Consider the following 23,232-nt stretch of genomic DNA (forward strand, 5'->3'; position numbering starts at 1 on the left):
TCTCAAAAGCAGTGTTTATTACACCAAGAGGAACAAGACAGCCAAGCAAAAATAATTTAAGAGATTGCAAACACTCCAGATCGTGGGGACCGGGAGAGGGCGAGGGGAGGTGCGCTGCATCCTGTTCCACAGGTAGGAGGGACAGAAGATGGTTCTTCATGCGTCATGGATGAACCGCTTGGACTCCTCACGATAGTCAAAAGGGTCCCCTTCAAAGGGCAAGGGGGGAGGGTGGTTGTAAGACCCCATCAAGAAGATCCATAAGGTGCCCAGGCTCAGAACGAGTGTGACCAAGAAGAAGCAAAGGCAATCCACCGTGCGGGCAATGCAATTCCAGTGGTCTTTCTCCTGCAAGGGGAGGGTGTGATAAAATCAGAGAGTTAGAAGGGGCAAAAAGGCCACAAAACGTTCCCCTCCCCCACATCACAGGTCAATCCCACCTCACATTAGCATCCCTGCTCCCTCTTCAAGCCATGCGGTCCCGATCACAGCCTGCCACAGAAAATGGCAACATCAAGGAATGTCCTCTCAACAGCTGGCCTGCACAGTACAGGACGCAAGACCCAAAGCAATCCTGCCGGTCAGTTTGTGTGGCCAGCCAGAGGCATGGAATGAATGGCCAGGTGCAGAGGAACACAGAGCTCAGTCTGGACACTGCAAAATTGCAGGAAGGGGCTGTAGCTCAGAGGCAGGGCATCTGCTTGGTGTGCAGAAGGGTCCAGGTTCCAATCCCTGGCATCCCCAGGTCTGTTTGAAATCCTGTCGGAAACCCTCGAGAACAGTCAGTGTAGACAGTGCTCACCTAGATGGACCAGTGATCTGAGTTAGTATAAGGCAGCTTTCTATGTTCCTGTGTTCTAAAAATTATTATTAAAATAATTAACACAATTATTTTAAATTATTTAAATTACTTTAAAAATTAATGAACAATTGTTCAGACTACGAAGTGAAAGCTAGTAATTAAAACTCCCCACCATGGAACAAGAACTGATTAATGATCCAGGAATGCTGCAGCCACAGCTGAATGAACAGGAATCCATCCATCCATCCATCCATCCACCCACCCATCCATCCACCCATCCATCCACCCACCCACATCCATCCATCCATCCATCCATCCATCCATCCATCCATCCATCCATCCATCCATCCATCCATCCATCCATCCATCCATCCATCCATCCATCCATCCATCCATCCATCCATCCATCCATCCATCCATTCTATATTCCTAACAGCTGGAAACAATGTTGGTAAAGAAATAGACCAAGGATGGCAAACCTATGGCCCTTCAGATATAGTTGGACTCCATCTCCCATTATTCCTGACCACAGGCCACACTGGCTGGGGTTGATGGGAGCTGAGGTCCAACAACAACACCTGGAGGCTACAGATGTCCCATCCCAGATGTTCACTCACTGTGCTGACACTAAATTGTCCCTTGCCAGTCCACACCAGATAGGCTGACGCTACGATTGCATGCTAAGTGGAAAAAAATGTTTGCCACAAATTAGGTCTAGAAAAAGATTTGAGGACACCATAAAATCCATTGGACTGTAATGGCAATGGCATCATCTCCGTTAATAATAATAATAAAAGGAAGTGAACGAGATATGACAGTTGCAGACTAAATGGCAATTGGGAAGGAATCCTTCGGAACCTAGACCAGGAAACAGCAAGGAGTTGTGGGGTCCCAAGGTTATCAGAGGGATGAAAGATAAACCCAGGAATCAGCAATGCTTCCTGGGAAGGAATTAGATTTTGCTGAAATGGACACTTTGTATGGACTCTGCTTTTATAGGGACTGCTTTGTGTTATATGGAGAGGAGATGCATATCTTTCTTGTCTTTTGTTTGGGGATTATAGGGTCAACCTGCTCAAATGACCTGCCCTGGGTCACAAAGGAGAAGTCAGTCAAACCGCGTTATGTACCTGAGAGATGGCAGAGCAGGAAAATTAAACGCACTACTACTTCCTGTTTCCTGTATTCTGGACATCAACACTTCCTGCTGGCTGAATCATGCTGGGGGGAACCTGTGATTGGCAGGGGGCAGGCGAACAGAGATGATATCTACAGGTGGGTAGTCTGAAGGCCGGGAGATTAAGGCAGATCTCAGCATGGTAAGCACCAGGAAAGAAGGGCTCCAGCTCTAGAGAGGATTCTGCTGCAGGGCATGTAATTAGACCCAGGGATAAAGGGTTGCGTTTAACACTCTTTTTTGTCTTTTTTTGCTCCAAAGGGAATATACTCCTTTTCTGTAATGTTTGCATTGCATATCTTTCTGTTCAACTCTGTATTTTTCTGTTCTAGTAAACAGTAGATCTTGTTTCATAATGTTGGTGTGAGCTCTCCTTATTTTAACGCTCCCATGTCCAGTAGACACCAAACTGTGCTACCTTCAGAGGTTTCAGAGAGACCCAAGGCCGCTTTTATTACTACTGTTGTCAGGCTAATATTGGCTGTAAGACCCTCTCCCTGCTTGCTGGCTTCTTTCCACCTGGCCTGGTTGGGTGGGGCCTTGACTGACTGCACCTGCAAAAGGTATCATTACCTGAAGATGACAGAGGCCACCTTGACTGTGGGGTGTTCTTTAGGGGCTTCTGTCTGGGTTAAAGTTTAATCTCTGATGGCCGTTTTTTTGTTTTGCTGTTATTGGGATTATGCTTCTGTATTTTATTAGGAATTATGAGGATGTATTGATTTATTGTATGTTTTTATGACATTTTTGTTAACTTATTGACCATTTGAATTTATTTCTTACAGTGAGTTGTGTAACTTTTTTTCTGTTCATGTTGTGAGCCGCCTTGTGCATAAATTGTTATGGAAAGGCGGCATACAAAAAAACAGTGATGACGATGATGATGATGATTGATAAGGAGTAGCCTTATAGCCAAATCCCCCCTATCTGGGGGCAGCGAGCTCTTCAAAAGGGAGGGGGTGGGCCCAGCACAGGGGTACATTTGGGGTTAGCCAAGAACTCCCTTCCCTCAGACCGCACGGGACCCAGGGTGGCCAAGAGGTGGCCATCACACTTCCTCTCTCTCCATCCCACCTCATTGTAGTCATTCTTGTCTCTCATGTGCTTCACAATGAAGTTGGCTCCAGTGACCGCCGGCTTGATCTCGTTGTACAGCTGCTCCTGCGTGCTGTCCACACCGTGGGGGTTTGGCCCTAGCAGGCAGAGAGGAGGGAAGCTGTGAGCAGAGTAGCACCCAGGGAACAGCAGGGGTCCTCCTCACAAATGTGGGCTGCCACTGAGAGGGCAGCGGGGAGTTCCAGCTTCAGGATGAAACTATCAAGACCATGGAGGGGGGGAGAAATTCGATTCAGTTTTCATTTAAAGGCAACCCTCTCTAACGTGCACTTCCGAAACAATATGAGAAGCAACATGCAGGCATCCTTCAAAATTAGCACTTCCCCCAAATTGGGCAGTGCACCTCTCCAGCCAAGTGATGTGTACAAAAATGCATCTATTGCAATTGTTGTTGTTATGTTCCTTCAAGTCGACTATGACTTGTGGCGACCCTATGAATCAGTGACCTCCAAGAGCATCTGTCGTGAACCACCCTGTTCAGATCTTGTAAGTTTAGGTCTGTGGCTTCCTTGATGGAATCAATCCATCTCTTGTTTGGCCTTCCTCTTTTTCTGTAATTGTTTGTTTTACACTGTGCAATGGCCTATGGCTAAAAGCAAATAAAGTGATTTTGACTTTTACTACTCCCTTCTGTTTTTCCCAGCATTATGGTCTTTTCTAGTGAATCATGTCTTCTCATGATGTGTCCAAAGTATGATAACATCAGTTTCGTCATTTTAGCTTCTAGTGACAGTTCTGGTTTAATTTGTTCTAACACCCAATTATTTTAAGTGTGCATAAAGCCTGTCCCAGGCTATGGTCTGAAGGCACATGAGGCCAGCTCCCTGCTGAAGCTAAGCAGGGTCAGGTCTGCTCAGTGCCTATATGGGAGACCACCTGGGAGCCATATGTAAGCCGCCTTGGGTTTCATGAAAAGAAAGGTAGGGTATAAATATATGAAAGAAAGAAAGAAAGAAAGAAAAATGCATCTATTAGTGGAAATAACATACACAAATGCATTGCATTAGGGAAAACAAGGGAGAGGGCCTTTTCAGTGGTGGCCCCCAAATTATGGAATGATTTCCGTGACGAGGCGTGCCTGGCGCCAACACTGTTATCTTTTCGGCACCAGGTCAAGACTTTCCTCTTCTCCCAGGCATTTTAGTATGTGTTTTAAATTGTTTTTATATTGTTTTAAATTTTAAAATTGCGTTTTAAATTGTTTTTAAAATATGTGTTTTAAATTGTATATTTGTTTTAATATTTTTGATTGCTGTAAACTGCCCAGAGAGCTTTGGCTATGGGGCGGTATACAAGTGCAATCAATCAATCAATAAAACCGCTTTGCCAAAATGTCTATTAAGCAAAATTGATGGATTTGCCAATCCCTAATCAGTCAACCCCCTCAGTGGACTTTGATCATCCAAAGGAAGCAAGGTGTGCCTACTGAGAACACCATCCCTGACCTTTGGAGCTGCTGGGGCAGAGACCCTTTGCCAGCCCCAAGAATGCTTCGCCTTGCCTCTCTCTGGAGCCAGTCCTGGTCCCAGATGGCCTGGGGGTGGCCATGTGTCTTCTTTACACAGGACGGTCCTCTATTTGAAAGGATCCTCCATTTGAAGGGCTGTCTGTCCAGTCGAAGTCCAGTTTAAGAAGGAAGACCCAGAGGAGGTGGCTTGACAGTTTCCCATCAACAGCACTTGAGCAGGCACACAGGTCACCGAGTTACAGTCTCCAGACTCCACCCACTAGGCATGGGCAAGAATTTGAATTCAGTCTGCATTTCAAGCTGAATCTATCAAATGCATAATTTCCAAAGCAATAGGAGAACCAAATCACAGCCATCCTTCAAAATCCGTACTGACCCAAATTTTGCAATGCAGTTCACCAACCAAACAATGTTTGCAAAAAAAGCATATGTTAGGTAGGCGAAAGTGTGCATAAAAATGAATATGCATGAAAATAACATACGAAGATGCGTTATATCATTGTGAATTAATCAAAAATGCCTACATTTTGCATCTCGTGTGAATTTCAAAGGACGGATGTGTTTCAGTTCGCCCTACTGGGAGGAAGGACGGGATATAAATTTAATAAAGAAATAAAACGTTGTTTTGGAAAGTGTCAATTTAATCAATTTGGCTTCAAATGCAAACTGAACTGAATTTCTCTCCCATCTCCAAGGACAGCATAACTATATCAGAATAAATATTTTAAAATCAAAAGACGAGGAGGTGTGGCAACAGAAGTCATTTAGCTAAGAGGTGGGGCGGCAGGAAAGGAGCTGAGGATGGTTTGCCCCTCGCAACGACCCTGTGGGGCAGATTAGGCTGAAAGAAGTTTGAAAGTTCATGAATGCAAATTAGCACAGCGTCATTGCATGGTCTTTCAAACATTTCATTTATTTATGAACAATATTTCTAAGCTGCTGTTGTAATAATAAAAAAGCTCAACCCAAGGCAGTACTACTAGAGAGCCATAAAAGATGTATAGTCCAAACGTTTACGTCTGCTGGCCAGATTTACTGTCTATAAAAAGAGTATTAAATCGTCCGATCGGCTACTGCAGTTTTGGAGACTGCACTCTCGAGTTAGATACAAATTCAGTTTGAATTTGAGTCAGTGTAAACCTTCCATAGTTCAGTGAACTGAACACTAGCTGTTCTGGGAGGAGGTGCAATTGCGATCCCACTAGTTTTGAAAGATACAGTTAGGACATAGGGAACCTACATGTCTTTATGTAAATTAGCTTTCACCAGCCCAGGTACCTTTGATGGCTAGGAGCTGCCTTTTATCAGCTTCAGCTAGTATGACAGCAGTGGCCATTCCTGAACCAGCAAACCTTGACTACAGTAGTCCAGGCACAGGTGGCGTCAAGACTGGATTACTGCAGTGGATTCTGTGGGGCTTCCCTTGAGCTCGGCTCGGAAACTGCAGTTAGTGCAGAAATGAATGCTGCAGCGTATTACACCCCTACTCAGAGATCTGAACAGGCTGCCGAATGGGCCAAGTTGAAACGGTTACTATTAGTATATAAAGCCCTCAACAGCTTGGAAGAAGTTTACTCAAAAGATTTCCTTACACCACATGTACCCTCAACGGCTTTGATCTGCGGAAATGCCACTTCATTCATTCCACAAGTGCAAGAAATCAGCCCTGCAGTGTGGCAGCACCTACAGAATGGAATTCCTTGTCCATTGACATTAGGCAGGCACCTTCGCTGTACAGTTTTCAATGCCTGCTAAAACCTTTTTTGTTTAGAAAAGCCTACCCAGAGCATGTAATTTTGACATGTATTATAAGATGCTAATTTATTTTAAAATGTATATTTTTTAAAGGACTGCTATTCTCTTTACGTCGTGACTGTTTGTAGGTTAACTTTTCAAACATACAATCTGATGCATATTTTATGTGTTATGTAAGCAGTTTTGAGTTTTTGAGGATCACACAGTATATAATTCCCACTGCATAAATAAATAAAATAATGTTGGTGCCCTCCAGATGTTTGGGACTACAGGTGTGCTGGCTGGGACTGTTGGGAATTGTAGTCCAAAACATCTGGAGGGCACTAGGTTGGCAAAAGCTGGGGCATACGTATTGAATTGAATCATTTATTTCGATCAAAGATCCGTACAGGGGCATATGCATGTATAGGCCAGAGCTTGGAAAAGTTACTTTTTTGAACTACAACTCCCATCAGCCCAATCCAGTGGCCATGCTGGCTGGGGCTGATGGGAGTTGTAGTTCAAAAAAAGTAACTTTTCCAAGCTCTGGTATAGGCACCCTGTGCAAATGGGACGTTAGCCACACGGAGATGTCGGAAGGGCCCGCAAGTGTGATCTCAGTGTGTCTTCACCTGTGCACCCCACTGAACATCTGAACAAGATGATGGAGGATGGGAGTCTAAAGGAAGAGTCCTTGGAAAAGGGATCCTAGCTCTGTGGATGTTTCCCACCTTTGACTAACAGGTTTTGCAGGGTGTTTGTGTGAGCAAAAGTGACATGGAAAATTCCTCACAAGCCAATTCCAGTTCTTTAAAAAAACAAAAAAAACCCCACAATTGTCTGAATTTTAGTTTGCTTTTTTATTTTTATGGAGGACCCACTTTGCAACCACGGTGAGAAATGGAGCGGTCAAGCCGCGGCTGTCGACTTCCCTGACGCATCTGTGTGACCATTGTGAGAACAAAGTGCTAGATAGGCAGGGGAACCTCAGGCCTGGGGGCCACATGCAGCCCTCTAAGCCTCTCTGTCTGGCCTTCAGGAGTCTCCACAGGCCACACACCCCATCCCAGACACATCCCTTACTAAGCCTAGTTCACACCCTCCTTGAGTGCTTTTGCCAGGTTGGAACAAGAGCAGAAACAAGCCTACTCTACAGAGGTAAAATTTACATTCATTGCTCCGCCCAGTTTTGCCTCTGGCCCCGCCCACCACCGGCATGTGGCTCCCGGAGGCCTGTACAGAAGGGAATGTGGCCCTTGGGCTGAAATGCTACTGAGAAATGCTCAGTGGCAGATAAGTGCCTTAACGCAGCTATGGGGCACCTTTGGCCCTCCAGATGTTTGTTTGTTTATTATTTTATTTATATCCCGCCCTTCTTCCCAGCAGGAGCCCAGGGCGGCAAACTGTTGCTGAACTAAACTCCCATCCTCCCAGGCCATTGGCCATGGTTGCTGGGGCTGATGTGAGTTGTAGTTCAGCAACATTTGGAGGGCCAAAGGCTCCCCACTACCGCCTTGACTGAGTGAGTGAATGAATAAATGAATGGGTTCCCTATCCCTGAGATGGGCCTTTGATCTCATCCAGCAAGACTCACATTCTCATGGACCTGTCCTGTCCCCCATGAACCTTCTCATCTTCCTTTCAAAGCCATCTAAGCCTGTGGCCATCACCACACCCTGTGGCAGCAGCAGTGACCTGCCCCGTCCCCAAAAGCTCACTTGCAGGCGTGATGCGGCTCGCCAAGCCGTGCCTCTCCGACTGTTTCTCAAACATCAGCTCGCTGCGGGACTTGACGGTAAAATACTCCTCTGCCTTCACGATGTAGCCGACGGAACTGCTACGCCGCATGAGCAGGCCATCCCGTGGATCGGGCTCACTCTCTGCCGGCTTGGACATGTGGAGGAGGCGAGGGAGGGTCTCGAGGAAGAGCTGTGGGGCAGGGAGGCAGAGATGGGGAAGGGGTGAGTGGAGGACGAATGCTATGACTGGGTGCTGAGCTCTTAAAAACTGGCTGGAAATTTACAGGTTTCTGTTGGAGATTGGCATATATTGCAGCGGAGTGCACAAATGAATAGTTTGGTAAGACTGTTGGTAGAAAGGATAAAGAAACGTAAGGTTTATTACTACTGGGAAATAAAAGTCATTACAAACATATACGTGTGGCCAGTGCAGAGCCGTGAGGCTTGCACTCACAGGCACCATCTCTGGCTGATTAGAAAAGAAGAGGAAGGAGGTGAATCCTGAGGAAAAACAAACAAGTAGGAGTCAGCAAGGGAAGAATAGGTTCATGTTACTGTTCCAAGCGTTGGTGCTTTACTCCCAACACTACAACACTGTGCCCATGTGTCATACAATCTGTTCCTGGAAGGTACCATTTTCTTTTGTAGGCAGAGGACGTAGGGGGTTGCCCCCCTCAGTCACTGCAGTGTACCAGGATGGACAGGGGGAGGAATGCAGCAACAGCAAAGCGGACACAGTGCAAACGTGAGGTGGAGCCATATATAGTGCTCCTGCCTGCGCATTTGCACCGCATCAACCCTCCCCCTCTCTGTTGCGGTATGGTGACTCAGCTGGGTGAAGGCCAGGCGAGTGGCACAGCCTCACCATGACATCCATTGCTGATCAAACCTCCACCCCTCATCCTTTTTTTAAAAGAAAAAATCCCCTCCCTGTACATACATGGTGCAATTAGTCATGACATTTTTACAGAACTTCCATGTTCCAAGGCAGTGTGCCACTGAAAACTAGCTCTTGAGAACCCAGAGGAGGGCTGTTGCCTTGGGACCATGCTAGTCGACTTCACAGAGGCTGTAGCAAAAGAGGTCGCTGGCCTCTGATCTGATCCATCAGGGCTCTCTTTATGTTCTTATAGAAAACTAGCACAACAGGGATTAGTCGCTACTCTTTCGCCATGGCAAGCTAGCTTGAAATGTACAGGGAGTTGTCTCAACTCGTAGCATTCATACTTTTGACCCCACACCTGCAGTCTGAAGTGGTACAATCTGGCAACAAATACATCACCCAAGATCGCTAATCCAACCTCCCCTCCCTCCCCTTAAATATTAGACAGGCGCCATCTCTGTTATCTTTTCGGCGCCTGCCGAAGACCTTTGTCTTTCAGCAAGCCTTTTAAGTAGAGACCTCATCCCAGTCTGCGTCTGTGTTGGAATTGATTTTAAAGACGTTTTCACAGCTATTTTTTAAAACAAAGTTTTTAAAGATGTTTTGTTTTAATATATTTTAAAGTCTGTTTTTAAGACGTCTTAGAGTTTTTTTAGTGTTTTGTTTGCTGCCCTGGCTTCCTGCTGGGAGGAAGGGCGGGATATAAAGTTAATAAATAAATAAGTAAAATCTCGCCTGCTCTGTTAAGGGATGGAGGGGACAACTGCTGTTCCGTTGCAAAATGGCTGATCCTCAGACTGATGCAGAAGCTTAACAGAGTCTTTTCAAGGTAGCTTCTCTTTGTCTCTCGCTTGTTTGCTCAGCCTGAGAGATAGTTCCTATGCAGTCTTGATGTGCGTGCATTTAAATGGATTATTCAATGCAAATGGATGTCTTAATGATCAGACCACTGGTCCATCTAGTCCAGCTTTCTTTGCGCAGGCTGGCAGAGGGTTTGCAGGGTCCTTCCCATCATCTGCTACAAAGGATGGCAGAGAAATCTGATTCAGTTAGCATTTAAATGCAAACTTACTTACCTAACACTCACTTTCCAAGACCAACATGTGAACACAGCCATCCCTCAAAATTTGCACTTCTCTGAATTTTGCAATTTCATTAACTGCCTTGCATAAAGTTTCAGCAAACTTAATACGAACTCTCCTCTGCCTTTTAAACATTGTGTTTTTTTTAAAAAAACCAGCATATATATATCTTATTTATTGCTTTAGTTCTTCACTCTTAAAACAACAACAACATAAGAATTTTGGTGATGGCTTTATGTATATTTGTGGATTTTTCAAATTGGTTTGTGGATTTTTAGCTGTGTTTTATCTGATATTTGTACACTGCTTGGAGACCTCTTTGATTACGAGGTTTATACATCTTCTAAATAAACCAATAATCCACACATTTTGTTTTACAAAATTGTTCCAGAGAGAGAAGGCCAGGTTGGGGGCAGGAGTTTGTGTGTGTGGGGGGGTGACATCACTGGCCTGACCAACAGCTCCTCTCCTCAGCTGATTTCCCCCAGTTCAGACTGAACCGTGAAACTTGCAGAACTTTTCTTTCCACCCTCATTGACTTCACCCGAAGACAGAAAAATCTGCATTTCTTATGCCGAATACTGAAGCCTTTGGCATCTCCAGCTGAAAGGATCAGGTGGCAATTTATTATTTATTTATTTATTAGATTTACAGTATATCCTGCCTTTCCTCTCAGTAGGAGAGGGCCTTTCGCTGCCTGAGAGTGTGGAGAGCTTCTGCCAGCCCATAATGGAATGAACAGACAGACAAACAGGCTTCATATACGGGCCCTTCCAGACATCCTTTTTCTCGTGCGTTCATGAAGGGTTGCACTCACGATGCTGTTGAAGTGGTCATACAGAACCCTGCTTTCAATATTATTTATGCCTGCAAATGGTTTGGGAGGTCACACTGATTCCTTTCCCATCAGCGCATATCCCATAACTTACTGATGAAATCCCGTTAAGTGTTTATACCACAAATAATTTATTTATGTCCCACTTTTGTAGTACAATATAGCCCCTCCGGATGGCAATCATGGGGCAGCATTGCCGAACAAACTAAAGCAGAATACATCCACCGCTAACGTACTATTGTTATAACAAGATAGCGCAAAATAGACCCACAATAAGACATCACTCTGGAGGGGGCCCCAAGGCAGCTTCTTGCACTCCTACCATTAGGGGGCAATACTGATCAGGAGGTATGCCATTTTAAAGTGTTGGGAATCCCAGGATCTTTTTGTAGGCCTTTTTCAGGATGAAATTCATGGCGGGTTCACACAAACAATGGGCTTCTGTCTGCATTTGCAAATCCTAGATGCCCAAAGTAAAGGCACACAGGATATTTTAGAAAAAAATTCCTGGGCTTTTGTGAGTTAATGAGATTTATTTCTTAAGGGCACCAGAGCAGTTTCCCCCTTGGCACACAGGTATGTGGGAGTTGACAAAGGTCTATCCCCTCGCTCTTGCCCGGCCCTCGTGACTCACCTCCTTGGTCCAGCTGGTCAGGATGTGGGTGCTGGGTGTTCGGAAGTGGATGTTAAGCTCCACAATGCAGGCCACCACCACCGCAGTCACAAGCAGCATAACAAAAAGAAGATACCTGCCGGGGGGCAGAGAGGGCATTTGTCAGGATTGGGTGCCTGCATTTATGTATTCAAATGGTGATTTATTTATTTTTTGCACGATTTCTGCCCCATTCAAGGGCCATCAAGGTAGCAACACCATACATATTAAAATAAAAATTAAAATAATCTGAACAAACAAACGAGGGAAGGGGGAAATGCAAGATTATAAGAACCATAAAGCCACAAATAGCAGAAATGAAAGATGCATTAGCCAATTTTCTAAAGTGCTTTATGCAAAACCAAATCTAAAAAGCACTGGATGGTTTGCTTTTTTTAACTAGGCAATGGAAGACCAAGACAGAGGACAGTAAGTTTCCCCAGAACTGTGAATTTGCAATGTGGGAGCCACCACTGGGAAGACCATGCTCCACATCCCTACTCCTACAACCTCCGATGCTAGAGGAATACATAGGCTGCACCCAGACTGTTGCTATTTTGCAGGTGGGATTCAATCACATACTGGCAAATTCAGGTTTGTGCCATTAAAGTGGATGTGGCATTAATGTGCAACAAACCCACTTTTTAAACAAAAATCAGATTTTTTGCAGGACATATTGATGGGAAAAAGCACTGGAACTTGTGGAATAACAATGGCTTGATGTGATGTCCTATAACCTTCACACCAACGAACCCAAACAAATGCTGCATAAACAATGGGCCAGTTATAAATTCCCTGCCAACTTTATGCAAACAAATCAGAATGTATACTCCATAAATACAAACAAAGAGAGGGTGTAGTGTGCAGCACACAGACATTCACACACTCTGACGTGCCAATTTTAAACCTGCAAGAGGCAAAAGGTGTTCAAATGCCCTGGTTTCAGCCTCTTCCTGAAATACTTTCTTCCACCCATGGGAGCTTTCTCCTGAGGTTTCAAGGAGAACCAGACAATCTTGTGGAATACTGCAGCATCCCCTCCAACGTTGCCTAAAGTCTGCCCTGGTAGCTCTGTTTTCCCACCAGCCCTGAGAAAGCAAAGTGCCTTTTCCAGGCAGAGCAAGACTTACTTGCCAATGAGAGGGATGGCAAAGGAGGTGGGTGGGAGACGCTTGGAGATCAGCAGCAAGAAGACAGACTGGGCCAACAGGATGGAGATAGCCAGAGACACCTTCTCCCCACCTAGAGGGCACAAAGGGAACAGCATTCCACAACCCACCTTGCAGAGCTCCAAGCACCAGCTCAGTGCCTCATCTGCTCATGGGAATTTCCTGACTGGTTCTCTACATAAGAAGAGCCCTAGGGCTGGTTCAGGCCAGTGGCTGTGCTAGTCCAGCATCCTGTTCTCCCAGTAGCCAACCAGATGCCCCAATGGGAAGCCTGCAAGCAGGCCCTGAGCGCAACAACACTCTCTCCACTTGTGTTCCCTGGCAATTGGTGTTCAGAGGCATACCACCTCCAGTGCAGGTCTTTTGCACATGCCAATCCCAGGCACACCAGTCATCAGCCTTCAAGCTAGGCCACTGTCCTCTAGAAATATCGCAAGTGAGTAACCTCCTAACTGCCCCCTAATTTCTTACCACCCCATGAGTGGTGGTGGTTTTAATTACTGGCTTCCTCTCTATTAGTTTGCCTTTTCATTTTGTACTGCAACATTGTATTGTTTCACGATTTTGAAAAGAGAGAATAAGTAAAACTCCTTCCCCACATGAGGAACAGGAACTGAGCAATTAAAGGGTATGAAAAGGGTAATCATTTGTAATCCTGCTGTTACGCTCAACTGGAAGCAATAATAGAGGCTGAAGCTGCAAGGAGGAAGGTGCTAATTAAAGGTGCAAGAGTCCTGAAAGGCCTCCATAGCAGCTCTTTGCTTATCCACATGAGACAGACTGGTGCTGCAAATTCAACTTCCATGGAGAAAAGAATGCTGCAGATCAAGTCTGAAAGGAGGGGGCACAGAAGGAAAAGAAGTAGAGGTGCCTATGATGGCCTTTGTTATCGGTGGGCTGGGGCGGGGAAGAGACTTTGCTCACTGGCAGCAGGCAGGTGGAAAACCAGGATGGTCATGAAGGCGATCAGGATGCAGGGGGTGACGATGTTGATGATGTAGAAGAGGGGCTTGCGCTTGATGATGAGGTAGAAGGTGATGTCCTGGTGCCTGTTGCTGTCACGAGGGACGCTGGGGTCTGTGTTTTTGCGGGCTGGTCTGTGAATAATCTCCCATTCCCCATTTTCTTGAAAAGGGGAGAAAGAAAGAGATCAGATAATCAGACAGCATAGTCTGCACAGCCCTAAGAGTGGTACGACAGTGGAACCAATGGCCTAGGGAGGTGGTGGGTGCTCCGACGCTGGAGGCCTTCAAGAAGCCACCTGTTGGGTATGCTTTAATTTGGATTCCTGCACTGAGCACGGAGTTAGACTCGATGGCTTTATGAAATGGAAAAGGAAATGGACTGCCTTCAAGTCAATTCCGACTTATGGCAACCCTATGACTAGGGTTTTCATGGTAAGCAGTGTTCAGAGGGGGTTTACCATTGCCTTCCTCTGAGGCTGAGAGGCAGTGACTGGCCCAAGGTCACCCAGTGTGCTTCATGGCTGTGTGGAGATTCAAACCCTGGTCTCCCAGGTAGTAGTCCAGCACCTTAACCACTACGCCACACTGGCTCTCAGCAATGGCTTTATAGGCCCCTTCCAACTCTACTATGCTATGCTTCTATGATCTCCAACCACCATCCGTATGCCACAGTTCCACAGGAACACTAAGGAAAGGGCTGTAGCTCAGTGGCAGAGCACCTGCTTGGAAGGCAGAAGGTCCCAGGTTCGATCCCTGGCATCTCCAGGCAAGGGTGGAAGAGACTCCCTGCCTCTGAAACCCTGGAGAGGAGCTGCCAGCCAGTGTAGGCCACTGTTCTTCAACCGTGGGTCCCCAGATGTTGTTGGACTACAGCTCCCATCACCCTTGGCCATTGACTAAGCTGGCTGGGGTTGATGGGAGTTGTAGTCTGAGTCCATTTGGGACCCCAAGGTTGAAGAACAGCGGTGTAGACATTTCTGGGCTAGATGGGCCAGTTGTCCGACTCAGCCATAAGGGAGCTCCTTCTGCTCCTAGCACAGAACGCAGGGGGCTCTTAGCTGAATGGCGGCAGCATATGCGCTTTGGGTGCAGGAGGTCCCAGTTTCAATGCCTGGCATCTTCTCCGGTTAAAATGATCTCTGCGGTAGCAGCTGAAGTGACAGGAGAGCTGCTGCCAGTCAGGACAGGCACTACTGAGCTAGATGGACAACGATCTGACTCAATATAAGTAAAGTGGGTTCCTATGCCTGATAGGGATGGGTGAGGGTTTTCGATTCAGTTTGCGTTTCAAGCGGAATTGATCAAACTCGCACTTTCCAAAACAATATGAGATCTGACACACAGCCATCCTTCCAAATTCGCTTTTATTAGAATTTTGGGATGCCGTTCGCCAAATAAACAATATTTACAAACTATGCATGTATTAGGGGAAAGTTTGCATAAAAATGAATATATGAGTGAAAGTAACATACAAAAAGACATGATGTGATGAGAAATGGCTTGCAAAAACGTGTACCTTTGTCAACACTGCCTACAAAAATGTGTTTATTTGGAGAAATTCACACTAAAATGGTGGAGAATTTTCATGAGGACTTTTTTAAAAAAAAATCGCTGATTGCTGCAGAAATGTGGAGAACTGAGTTTAACATTGGAAAAATGAGAAAGTGAGAGAACTGAAATTGCCAGATCTTTCCATCCTTAATGCCTAAAGACACCATGGTCTTGGTTGCAAGAATTCAGCTTCCTCAGACCGTCAGCATTCTCTCTCCCCTCCCCCCTCACTGTTTTTTAAAAACAGCCCTTGTGGCTACGAAGAAGACATGCGTAAGTGCACAAGCAACGTCTGCCGTCATCTCACAGGATGGTATTTGTGCATATCAATGTTGGCAGGGGAGGAACGAGGGAAGCTGTTCAGAGCTGGGAGGCAGTGGAGCGATGGGTACTCTGAGCACCCCACAATTCCGCTGTTGTAAGTGCTGGGACTGAGTGCTCGCAAAAAGTGTGCTTTTTTCCTGAGTGCCCAAACCTGGCACCCACAAAAGCTCTACCGTTTTCAGGTTGAAAGAGTTGGGTGCTTCCCAATGGGCTGTTTATTTTATTGGGCTTTATGCGGTTAAACGAGTCCTTGGATAATTGCACTAGAAAGTGCAATGTTGTATAACCTCCATGCAAACATATCAAGACAAATGCTCAATAAACAGGTGGTGGAACATAACCTCCATGCGAGCTTTGTGTGAACGTATCTAGAGATGTGAAGGTCCAGAGGAAAAAAATCAGAATTTGGGGGGGCAGAGGGGAACAGGTTTTTCTCATGTTTTCCTGCAGCCTTTTTTGTTTTTGTTTTTACAAAAAATTGGGGGGAGAGAAAAAATTGGGGGGGGGGGGAGAACAGTTTCCCCAAAAAACTTTTTCAGTTTTTTTCTGGACCTTCACATCTCTAAACATACCAGCAAACATAAATGGTCAACAAACCGCCAATCTAGAAGCTTCTATTGTTGGGATGCTCCCTAGCACATGGGGAGGGGCCCCTCAGGCCTGGGGACCAAATGCGCCGCACCAGGCCGCCCTGTCTGGCCCTTGGAGCTTTGCCGGACCACACCGCCTCTCCCCGGTCACACCCTCTGCTGGCTCTGCTTTGCACCCTCCGTGAGTGTTTTTGCCTAGCTAGATTGTGTCCTCTCATAATGCCTCTCACTTGCCTGGCAAGTGAAAGCGGCATCATTACAAGACCTGCTAAAGGAAGGTTGATGGTGGTAACATGAACACAAACAATTGCGTAGGCAGCCATATGCCTCCAAATGGGTTCATCCTGTGTACTCCTATCTGGAAGAATGGGATCAATCTACAGCTGGCATGGAAAGAGCGCTCGCACAGCAGAAGGGAACCTCACAATGCAGGGGCCCCCAGGCTTCTCCGCCCGGCCCTTGGAACTCTCTCCAGGTCAGACCTCCTTCCTAGCCACATTGTCTCTCCCTAGGCCATGTCATTCACTGGGGATGTGAACACACTAGTTGCCAGAGCAAAGTGTTTCCATTATTATTATTATTATTATTATTATTATTATTTAGATTTCTATCCCACCCTTCCTCCCAGCAACAGCCCAGGGCAGCAAACAAAAGCACTAAAAACACTGTAAAACATCATAAAAGCAAACTTTAAAACATATTAAAACAAAACATCTTTAAATTCATGTTTAAAAAATAGCTGTACAAACATCTTAAAAAGCAGTTCCAACACAGGTGCAGACTGGGAATAGGTCTCTACTTAAAGGCTTGTTGAAAGAGGAAGGTCTTCAGCAGGTGCTGAAAAGATAACAGAGATGGCACCTGTCTAATATTTAAGGGGAGGGAATTCCAAAGGGTGGGTGCCACTACACGAAAGGTCCACTTCCTATGCTATATTAAAAGGTAAAGCTATCCCCACACTTGTAGTGCGAGTCGTTTCCGACTCTTAGGGTGACGTCTTGCAACATTCACTAGGCAGACCGTATATATAGGGTGGGATTGCCAGTTCCTTCCCCGGCCTTTCTTTACCCCCCAGCATATGCCGGGTACTCATTTTACCGACCACGGATGGATGGGAGGCTGAGTGGACCTCGACCCCTTTTACCGGAGATTCGACTTCCTCCTTCCATTGGAATCGAACTCCGGCCGTGAGCAGAGCTTCGGCTGCGTTACTGCCGCTTACCACTCTGCGCCACGGAGGATCTTATGTTATATTAGGTAATATTATATAATATGTACTATTATGTTATATTAGCCACACCTGGAGAGGGAATGGCTTGACCTACCGATCAGTTGCAAAATCTCTTTGAAGGTGAATTTTTAAAAAACGCGCTCGAGCTGCTCCCAGTAAAAGGGGGCAGAGTTTGACTAGCATTATGTGCCCCCGTTTTCAGGAGAGAGAGGTGGAGATGCACTGGAACCGACAATGAGTCTGTTTCTACCCTGGCTCTCCTTCACAACCTCCTTGTAGTTTGGCCTGGCTAGAATGTGTCTTTGTCCTCTGGTAACATCTCTTGCTTTCCTGGGTGGAGGAACAGCGAGGGGTGTATATAAACTAGCCTACTGTACTAAAATAAAATTTACATGTGTTGCTCCACCCACTTTTGCCTCTGGCTCCACCCACCGCTGACATGTGGCCCTTAGGGGCAGGGGTGGGGAACCTTTGGCCCTCCAGATGCTGCTGAATGACATCATCCCTGGCCATTGGCCATGCTGGCTGGGGTTGCTGAAGTTCAGCAAACATCTGGAGGGCCACAGGTTCCCCAACCCTGCCTTAGAAGGTTGCTCAGAAGGTAATGCGGCCCTCAGGCAGAAAAGCGTGCTCTAGCAGTTGTTGACTATGGTGATTTTCTGCCCTACGCCACTGACAAGCAATGGCTTGAGAGCCCCTCAGCTCGCTTCCCACCACTGCAGACCCCCTCTTCTGGAAGCCACAACACAGGCCCGGCCCCGCTACCTACCAGTGAAGGCACTCCGCTCAATGATGATCCATTGCACCACATACATCTTCTTCGTCTTGACATCTTCTTTTCGCAAGAGCTCCAAGCTGATCTCGTTAGCACTGTACATCAGAGAGCTGGCAAAAGCAGGCAGGAGAGCCGTTACCAGAGGCTGCAAGGCCACCGTTGCGGAATCCGTGGAGGCTGCCCGTTAACGGTCTCCATCTCTAAGACGTTTCCCCGCCAGCCAACTTGATAAAACTGACTGCCGATTTGTATATTTACAGCCTTTTGGGAAAAACCACATGCTCTGCCTTATGGCACATGTCACATGCTGAAGACAAACAAGGGAGCCGTATCTAGCACACTGCAAGCAGCGCTAGCGCAGACAGGGGGTGTTTTTGCTTCGTAGTGTCACGGAGCGCAAAGGGCCTCCCTTTCTCCCTGGAGGGAGGTGTGTGGGAGCCAGGCGAGAAGAAAACCCTTTATTCACCCTGACAGTGATGGATTCAAACAAGTCACTCTGCTTCCATCTCTTAGGGTCCAAATTGCATGAACGAATCCCGACTGACACTGGAGAGCAAGGGTGGGAAGCTCAGGCCCTGTGGCCCTCGAGGCCTCTCCATCTGGCCCTCGTGACACTCTCCAGGCCATGCCGCTCACCAGCTCTACTCTTTGCCCTCCTCAGGTGCTTTTCTGCCTAGCTGGAAATGTGCCCTCAGCTGTGATAATGCTGTTGGCTTACCTGGAGAGATGGTGGAGAGATGTGGGTGTCCTCTGACTTCTGCATGGCTGAAACGTAGCCCACTGCACAAAGGTGAGAGTCGCATCTGGTGCTCCACTCACTTTTGCCTATGGCCCTGCCCATCACTGGCATGCGGCCCCTGGACGGTTACCCATGAGAGAATGTGGTCCCTGGGATGAAAAAGGCTTAGAGCCAAACTAGGCTGTTCTTTCTTGGATCCCCATGCTGGGACCCCCACTGCACCTTGGAGGATCCGAAACATCTCAAAGAGCCTCCTGGGGAACTTAAAAGTCATTGTCTCATTTTCCCCAATGGTAGAGCCAGCCCAGCCCCAATCAGCCAACAGAAGAAACAGTCAAGAGAGCAACTGTTATCTTTCGACTTAGCCTATGTATGGCTCTGCTAGAAACCCAACAGAGGTACTGGTCAGGGTTGGCGCTAGGCATGACTGGGCCCTTGGGCACCAGCCTGCCTCAGGCCTGTGGTGCCATTGCCCAACCCCCCCCGTACAAGTGGTGCAAGGCTACTAAGCCCACCCCCACACCCCACCTACCTCTCATGTTGTGTGAATGATGTGCTTCCCTAAGGGGCTGACACCCCCACCGCCACCTTGGTTGATGGCAGGCATGCGCTCACAGCAAGCACGGCATTCACAGTGATGGGAGAGGTAGGTAGGGTGTGTGTGTGGGCTCATTGAAGCCCACATTGTCTGTATTGGGGAAACGATACATGGAAGCTCCCTCTGTGATCTGCGGCAGGTTTAGGCTGCAGGATCCGACGCTGCTACAAATCATGGCAAAGGAGTGCCACCCTCCCACTAAGGAGGGGCCTTTCAGGGCCCTCTGTGTGCCACAGGGGACCTTGGCCAGGGCCCAATTTAGCCGCCCTTTGGTGCCGTCACTGGCGCTGGTGATAAGAAAAAAATGCCATTCTTTCCAGGGGACAATTGCACAAGCACATGCCAAAGAACCCAGCTGAAATGCTGGCAGCTCCTCACTTGAACTTCAAGGTGCAGTTCTGCCAGTCAAATGGGAAGAAGTTGACATTGATGGGGCAGGCGCTGCTGAAGATGGCTGGCGGCAGCCAGTACACGTAGCCGCTGGAGTTGAGCAATACGTTGGCACTGTAGGTGATCTGAAATATGCCATCGTTGCTAGGAAGGGAGAGAAAGTCACATTGCTGAGGAGAGAATCCTTCTTCTAAGCTGTCATTCGTTCAGCCCAGAGAATCTCATCCTTTTGGCTATGACAAGGCAGGTCTCCAGGAAGTCAGAAAATAGAATTATATGAAGTTGACTTATACCGAGTCAGACCCATTGGTCCATCTGGCTCAGTAATGTCTACACTGACTGGCAGCAGCTCCCCAGGGTTTCAGACAGGGAGCATCTCCCAGTCCTACCCAGAGATGCCGGGGACTGAACCTGGGTCCTCCTCTATGCAAAGCAGATACTCTGCCACTGAGCTATGGCCCTTCTCCAATGGTATGAAGTTAGTTGTGCTACATCCCCAGTCTGCACCCACCCACCCCTAGAGAGAGAACTCATCTCCTGTTTGCCCCTCTAGACAGAGATGCAGCAAAGAGCCAGCTTTTCACAGCATGGAGGTAAACATGGTAACCTGCTAATGTTCTGCAGAGCCAACTGCTGTGAAAGGCGGAGGAGCATGCCCCCATCAAACAGTTGGCAACCCTAGCAGGACGCCAGCTGATGCTCACTTGTTCTCCAGGACAATTTGAGGCAGCCAGAGCATGTCCGGTGGGAGGCGGATGATCGAGATGCCACCAAATTCCGTCTCGTTCCACTTCAGCCGGCAATCTGTCCAACCCTGTGGGTATTTTTGCGGGTATCAGTTTTCAGCGAATGCTGAAGACACACCTCGTTGCCCTAGCCATTGGCACCTGAGATGATTTGTTGTTGTTATGTGCCTTCAAGTCGATTACGACTTATGGCGGCCCTATGAATCAGCGACCTCCAAGAGCATATAAACCACCCTGTTCAGATCTTGTAAGTTCAGGTCTGTGGCTTCCTCTATGGAATCAATCTATCTCTTGTTTGGCCTTCCTCTTTTTCTACTCCCTTCTGTTTTCCACAGCATTATTATCTTTTCTAATGAATCATGTCTTCTCATTATGTGTCCAAAGTAGGATAACCTCAATTTCATCATTTTAGCTTCTAGTGATAGTGCTGGTTTAATTTGTTCTAACACCCAATTATTCGTCTTTTTCGCAGTCCAGTGTATTTTTAGGACCCATCCTATTTCTTTTGTTTTGTGATGTGATTCTAGGCTGTTTCTAACTGGTTTCTTTAATTATGTATTTTAAATTGTTGTAACCCACCCTGGGACCTGAGGGTGAGGAGTAGGTAATAAATTCAAATTATTATTATTTACAAAAAATAATTCATGGTGGTGAACAGTGGAAACTCAGCATAAAATTACATCCATAAAACAAGTACCATATACAGTACATTACAAATCAGGAGATCAAATTAATACATAGCTGGACCATCCCTCAGAAAAAGTCCAGGTAATCATGAATATATACTGTTCAGAACTGTCTGCAACCTGCAAGACAGGGCTTTGTCTGAAGGAAAGTGACACACACTCCAACCACTAGGCAACAGCACCCATTTTGGCTACTAATAGGTCAGTGTTTAGCATGTCAATCTGAAACAAGTCTCTGACATAGCTCATAGAATGCCTGCCATTTCCCCCTTTGTGCATTCTGATCAGAACCCACAGCCACACCCACATGGAGATTGTCCAGAGACTTAAGAGGGCGAGGAATCATTTTAGCACAAGCAGCACATGGGACTTTTTTTTTTAATTGGAAGCTGATGCTGAAATGTGGCAAACAGTGGTGCAAACTGGAAAAACAAGAGAAGCCAAAATTTTACAGAATTGTCCCTTCCTAACTGCCGCCATTTCGATTTTCAAAGTGAGAGTAGCCATTTACTTCTTTTGTTGATATATTTATAAACCGCACTTTTGTAAAAAAAATACAACCCAGCGGCGCACACCATAAGGAAATTGCAACAATAAAAGCAATCCCAGCATGGCTTGCTGCAAAGCTGGGATTTGGGTCAGGTCAAGGGGTACAGCCATGAACCACCTTAGCTACCCAAGAGGCTGGAAGATGCATTTTATACTTACATGCTCAATCCAGACGCTGGTGGTGAGAGTTTCATCAGCCTCCTTCTGTAGCAAAACACATAAGAACGGATTATCAGACCCAGGACCTCACAAATGAGGAGGACTTGAGAAACAGCACGGCACATGCATTATTTCCCATGGGAGCACGATTTGCAGGAATGAGGGATGTCCATTTTGTTATTGAGGATGTTGATGTTTGGGAATCAGGGCGTCCAGGTTTGAAAGGAGGGGAGGAGAAGAGGCACATGGGGAAACTGCAGTTTACCACGTGAGACCACCAGCCCGTCTAGCTTGGTATTGTCTGTACTGCCTGCCAGCAGCCTAGGAACATTCCCAACCCTACCTGGACAAGCCAGAGACTGAACCAGACCCCTTCGGCATGGAAAGCAAATGATCTGCAACCAGGGGTGTAGACATCCAGGGTCTTGGGGGGGGGGTCTTAGACCCCTTACTTTTTTGGAAGCAGGGTCTCATTAGGGTCCCTATGTCTTTAGCATCCTAAGAGCCAATCAGCATGAAAGGGAAGTGTGTTAGCCACTGAGAAGAGTCTTCTAACATGCTTCCTTGTACATTCCTGATTATTGGAACCAATCAGAGGGAAAGGAGGTGAAACAGCCTCTGAGAAGACTCTTCTCAATAACTAACTCCCTTTTCATGCTGATTGGCTCTTAGGGACGTCTGTTGTGGGAGAAGGCATTAACCAGGATCTCATTCTCAATCCAATAGCAAACAGGGCGGGGAGGAACGCTGCATTTCTCAATTTGCCACTATGTTACTGTCTGCGACTCAGCCGTGGCCCTCCAGCAAATGGTGGTAACGAATCTACAGCAGACAGCACTCACATGTGGTCACCCATCCAAATTCTAACCCAAGCCTATCCAGGCGAGGATATGTTACAGCACGTGTTTCCCGCCCTATAGCTATAAGCAACAAATGCTTTAATAGTTGCACAGAAAAGAAAATGCTGGCAAGTGCAGTTTTGCCACACAGGGAAAAAAATGCTGCGCCTGCCCACATTTAGGGGGAAGCATGGCCTTGTGGGGGGATGGGGTCAAGCCTGGTGCTTTCCCCTCAGGTCCAGCTGAAAGGGTGGCACAGCACACAGCTAACTTATGGAACTCATTGCTGCAAGAAGCGAGTTGGTTGCTACCTTAAGATTCCTTTTTTTTTTTTTTAAGTAAGCATTAGAGAAATTCACATGGGGTGGATCTACTGAAAGTCAGTAGCCATGAACCTCAAAGTGCAAGACAGGATTGCTAACTGGCTAAAAAT

The 23,232-nt window shown here is 46.8% G+C and overlaps 1 protein-coding gene across 2 annotated transcripts in view; it reads right to left on the reverse strand.

Moving 5' to 3' along the window:
• CHRND (cholinergic receptor nicotinic delta subunit) overlaps positions 1–23,232 on the reverse strand; it is a 29,002-nt gene continuing 5,770 nt past the window's right edge. For both annotated transcript variants that reach the window (XM_061637528.1, XM_061637529.1), the window contains exons 3-12: positions 21,961–22,005; positions 20,525–20,634; positions 19,809–19,964; positions 18,088–18,203; positions 13,582–13,782; positions 12,619–12,730; positions 11,471–11,585; positions 8,016–8,226; positions 3,054–3,172; positions 1–348 (exon numbers count right to left, since the gene is read on the reverse strand). In XM_061637528.1, coding sequence (XP_061493512.1) covers positions 157–348; positions 3,054–3,172; positions 8,016–8,226; positions 11,471–11,585; positions 12,619–12,730; positions 13,582–13,782; positions 18,088–18,203; positions 19,809–19,964; positions 20,525–20,634; positions 21,961–22,005 — 1,377 coding nt within the window. In that variant the 3' untranslated portion in view covers positions 1–156. The remainder of the gene's footprint in view (positions 349–3,053; positions 3,173–8,015; positions 8,227–11,470; positions 11,586–12,618; positions 12,731–13,581; positions 13,783–18,087; positions 18,204–19,808; positions 19,965–20,524; positions 20,635–21,960; positions 22,006–23,232) is intronic.

The sequence above is a fragment of the Rhineura floridana genome, chromosome 7 (genome assembly GCF_030035675.1).
Source record: "Rhineura floridana isolate rRhiFlo1 chromosome 7, rRhiFlo1.hap2, whole genome shotgun sequence".
Taxonomy (NCBI): Eukaryota; Metazoa; Chordata; class Lepidosauria; order Squamata; family Rhineuridae; genus Rhineura; species Rhineura floridana.